The sequence below is a fragment of the Lonchura striata genome, chromosome 28, assembly GCF_046129695.1.
Source record: "Lonchura striata isolate bLonStr1 chromosome 28, bLonStr1.mat, whole genome shotgun sequence".
In the NCBI taxonomy this organism is placed as follows: domain Eukaryota; kingdom Metazoa; phylum Chordata; class Aves; order Passeriformes; family Estrildidae; genus Lonchura; species Lonchura striata.
In genome coordinates this window covers 1,401,823-1,405,938 of record NC_134630.1, presented here as the reverse complement: position 1 = coordinate 1,405,938, position 4,116 = coordinate 1,401,823, and the positions used below count along the sequence as shown (strand labels likewise).

The 4,116-nt window shown below is 50.6% G+C and overlaps 1 protein-coding gene across 1 annotated transcript; it reads left to right on the top strand.

The window, feature by feature from the left end:
* The first annotated feature begins 1,315 nt into the window (after nt 1–1,315).
* Nucleotides 1,316–3,079, top strand: RPL36 (ribosomal protein L36). The gene is made up of 3 exons (XM_021528182.2): nt 1,316–1,503; nt 2,273–2,407; nt 2,950–3,079. The coding sequence occupies exons 1-3, from the start codon at nt 1,411–1,413 to the stop codon at nt 3,037–3,039; spliced, it is 318 nt and encodes a 105-aa protein (XP_021383857.1). The 5' UTR covers nt 1,316–1,410; the 3' UTR covers nt 3,040–3,079.
* Nucleotides 3,080–4,116: the final 1,037 nt, after the last annotated feature.

Sequence of the window (4,116 nt, the reverse complement as noted above, 5' to 3'; positions counted from 1 at the left end):
GGTGTCCAGTGCATCATAAAACGATCAAATTATGAGAAACCACTGGGAGTCTGGGAACTGTAGATCCATATGTTTCTGCATGAATGGAAAAGATGTCCTGAGAGGAAGGTAGCAATAGCGTGTGAGAGGGATGTGCCCCAGGCAGATGCTGCTGGTGGGTTCGTGCACACAGACCAGGCACAGGGAAGCAGCAGATGCCACTGCCTCCTCTTCCAGGCTAAGGTTTCTTTTAGGGCCACCTGTATTTGATGAGGTCACAGAGCCAGAGCAGGTGAGGGCCCTTCTTTGGCACATCCAGAGGTGAGTGAGTAGCCATCTCAAGGCAGCTCTGTGCACATTGGCAGTGGCAGGATAGGCGACAGGAGAGGTGATACCTCTGCCAACCAGGGGCTGCAACAGTTCCTCTTGTGAGGAACCCTGAGCTCATGGATGGGGAGACCTTTAGCTGCCCTGTGTGAGAGTTAGTTCTCAGTAGCAAAGATGTTATCAAACTCGTGTTGATTTTAGAGGTTAGACTGACAACAAAATTGGTATTCGTAACTTTTCTTTGTTGACTTTCAGAAACATTAGGAAATATTTCAGAAAGGCAGTTCCTTCTGCCTGTGTAGGACAGTCACCCTCACCCTGCAGATGCCTGTTCATATTTGTCCCATCGTCTAAGCCATGAACATTGCTCACTGCTGGAATCTGTGCCATGTGGGGGTGACAGAGTCCAGCAGCTCCAAGTGCGTGAGCTGGCACTGCTGCCCTGGGATGAAAGGAACCAGTTACGCAAAGACAAGGTCTACAGCAGAATGTAAAGTTCCATGATTTGTTTCAAAAACCAAAATTTTCAATTTCAAGTCAATATTTTCCATTTCAACAAATTAAATTAATTGCCTTTGAAAGCCGAAAACAGTTGAGTTCACACGTTCACCTAAGCTCTCTTTCAGAGGTAAGAAAATCTAGTATCTTTTATTCCAACAAAATCATTTAATCTATTCCTTTAGGTTTGTCTGTCAATGATTATCAAATCCTGGTCAAGTGATACCAAAGTTATAATTTATGGGGAAAAATTCTGTAAGTGCGGGGCTGTGCGTCTCCATATGGCGGGCACCTGAGGGGAACTACCAGTTCTCTCGGACCACCCGCTGCGGGGTGACCCTTCTCTCAGCCCGCCGTCCCCTCACGGTGGCGATGACCCGGCGCGGGGCGCTCCCGCAGCCCCTCACAGCGCACCGGCCGTGTTCCCGCCTTCTCTCCTGCCCTGCCCCGCCCCGCGCGCCCTCGGCCCCGCCCACCGCCGGAAGTGGCCGCGTCCCGGAGTCCCGCGCGCGCTCGTTCCTTCCGGTGCGGCGCCATCGTTGCGGTGCGGCTGAGGCGGGGTGGGTCTCTATCCATCCGTGTCCATCGGGCCCGAGCGCCGCAGCCATGGCCATCCGCTACCCAATGGCCGTGGGCCTTAACAAGGGCTACAAGGTGACCAAGAACGTGTCCAAGCCCCGGCAGTGTCGCCGCCGCGGGGTGAGTATGAGGCTCTGCTGGCGCGCGGTGCCTCAGGCCTGCCTCTCGTGGGGGCCGAGCGAGCCGCTGCCCACGGTGCGCAGCGCGGTTGTGTTCGTGTGTCTGGCGCGGAGCCGCCCATCGCCTCCGGCCCCGTCCCCCGGGGCTGCGGCTCGCGCTTTCGCTGTGGGAAGACAGGAGGGATCAGAACCCCCGTGCTGCCCGTGACTGCGGGGCGGGCTGGGCTCGACAGAGCGGGGCCAGGCGGGCCCGTGGGCTCGGCAGGGCAGGGCAGTGGATAGCTGTGAAAGCTGTATGTCTTCTAGAGTCTCCTATTCTGCTTCTCTCGGTAACAGGCAATCTCCCACAAAACTGCCCCGGATTTCTCTACTAGGAGCTATCCAAGTCCGATAAGGTGGCCTGTTACGGGACATGAATGCATCTGGGCTCATTATTCATTCTTACTAAATGCTTTGTGTAGCTGTGGTATTCGATGTGTGTTGCAATGCAAACCCTGGCTAGCTCATGGACCTGCTTTTTCAAAGAATGCTGGTCTGTGCCAGTGTGTGACACATCCGGACCTGTGCTTGAAGACAAATTGGTACACTAGGCAGATTTTGGCTCTGCAGGATCTGCCAGGCATTAAGTTTTCTTGGCACATGTCAACGGCATAAGCTGGTTTTGAAGCCTAGCAGAGAGTATGGCACAACTCCTTGCAGTCCCCTTTGCACCCTTTGCACAGTGCTTTGTAACCTACTGACCAAAGTCCTCCCTCCATCCCTTCCCACAGCGCCTGACCAAACACACCAAGTTTGTGCGAGACATGATCAGGGAAGTCTGTGGCTTTGCACCCTATGAGCGACGTGCAATGGAGCTGCTGAAAGTGTCCAAGGACAAACGTGCTCTGAAGTTTATCAAGAAGCGGGTAGGTCAATCACTAACAATGGATGGCAGAAACTTCTGTCAGTTTTCTGTTTTGTGCCCTCTCCAAGGAATATTTGGCTTTTTAATTAATTATTTTTTCATTTGTTTTGGAATTAACTGGTGGAATATGATGGAGTGGAGAGAATGTTCCTTGGGCAGGAGATGGATGCAGAGGTACTTTGCTAAAAAGGTCCTGAGCTCAAGGATTCAGGCTTGTCATGCTATTTTTCCATGGTTTTATATCTGGTGTGGGGAAAATGGGAGCACTGATGGAGGTTGGGTGCCATTAACCAGGAGACTTAAAATAGGGTTCCTTGAGTTGTAATGATTTTGAGAATTGAAAGTAGCCCCTTTCTTGTCCAAATAACTGTTAAGGTACTACTGAGACATGATGGCAAACTCCTGGCTTGAGGTAGAGTCTCTCTTTCCAGAACTTTACTGTTCTGCCTGGTTTTGAGGTGTGATAGCAGGGACACCTGCAGCAGTCCCAGTTTATCCAGTCTGTGCTGGGTAAAGGCTGACAGCTCTGCTCTCTCCCTGCAGGTTGGCACTCACATTCGGGCCAAGAGGAAGCGGGAGGAACTCAGTAATGTCCTGGCAGCCATGAGGAAAGCTGCTGCAAAGAAGGATTGAGTTGCACAGGCTGCAACACAATAAAGTCCTTTCTCCCAAACCTAGGGTACTGAGTGTTCTTGATACACTTGCTTCAGTGCTTCTGGGGACTGCTGACAAGGTTCAGAATTTTAGCCATCAAGAACTTGGGTCAGTGGTTTATTGTACCTGCAGGTGGAGATGCTGATACTAGTGCTGCTGTGACTTACTCTAGAGGGGAATCTTCTAGGACTATGTGCAGTTACTTAGGATGTGGAAATCTCTGGAATAACACCTTCTACCTCCTAGTCTGTCTTCAGACCTAGATGGTAGCAGGAGGGAAGTCAAGTAGGCCAAAATGGCTGTTGAAAATAGTAACTACTTTGCACTTCTTTCCCAGGGCACATCAGCCTATTCCTTATGCAGCTTAGCCTGCTCCTGTGTTTCCCCTTGTGCCCTCTATTCAGGCCTGTGTTCTGCAGTGTCGTAGCAAGTCATGACACCTGGAGTCAGCAAGAGCTCCCAGGACTTCAGTAGCTGGATTCTTCATTCTCCCCTAAGGCCTCCCTTGCTGAGATGACAAGAGCTGTTCTTGGCTCAGAAAATACTTTTTCTTAGTGTTCAGTGGAAGACAAAGTATTCAAGTTCTCTGGCCCCCAAGCCTGTGTTTACTGATGTACAACAGTCAAGATACTTAATTCCTTTTCTCATTCCCTGAATATGATACAGCTGTTGGCAGAGGCATAGGCCATCTGTGGTGCAGCACAGTGCTGCTGACCGGTGATGCTGAGCATGTTACTGATCTACCCTCTTTAAACCTGGAGTTCTTTCTGGTGGTATTGACCTGGTGACTAAACCTAAAGAACCCTGTCCCTTTTATCAGCTGACTCTACCAGCTCTGCTGAACTATCTTAGTCCTTTTAGCCCAGCCCGGGCTACTAAACAGAGGCAGATTCTGAGAGATACTTGCCTTCTACCACATCAGGAATAACAACTGTACATCAGCCTAGCTTTGGGTGATTGTACTGTTCAGTCCTTTTTCACAAGTCATACAGAAATTTACAGTGGAATAGCTGAAATATCTTCAATGAGAAATGACCAGACTAGCCCCACTGCTAG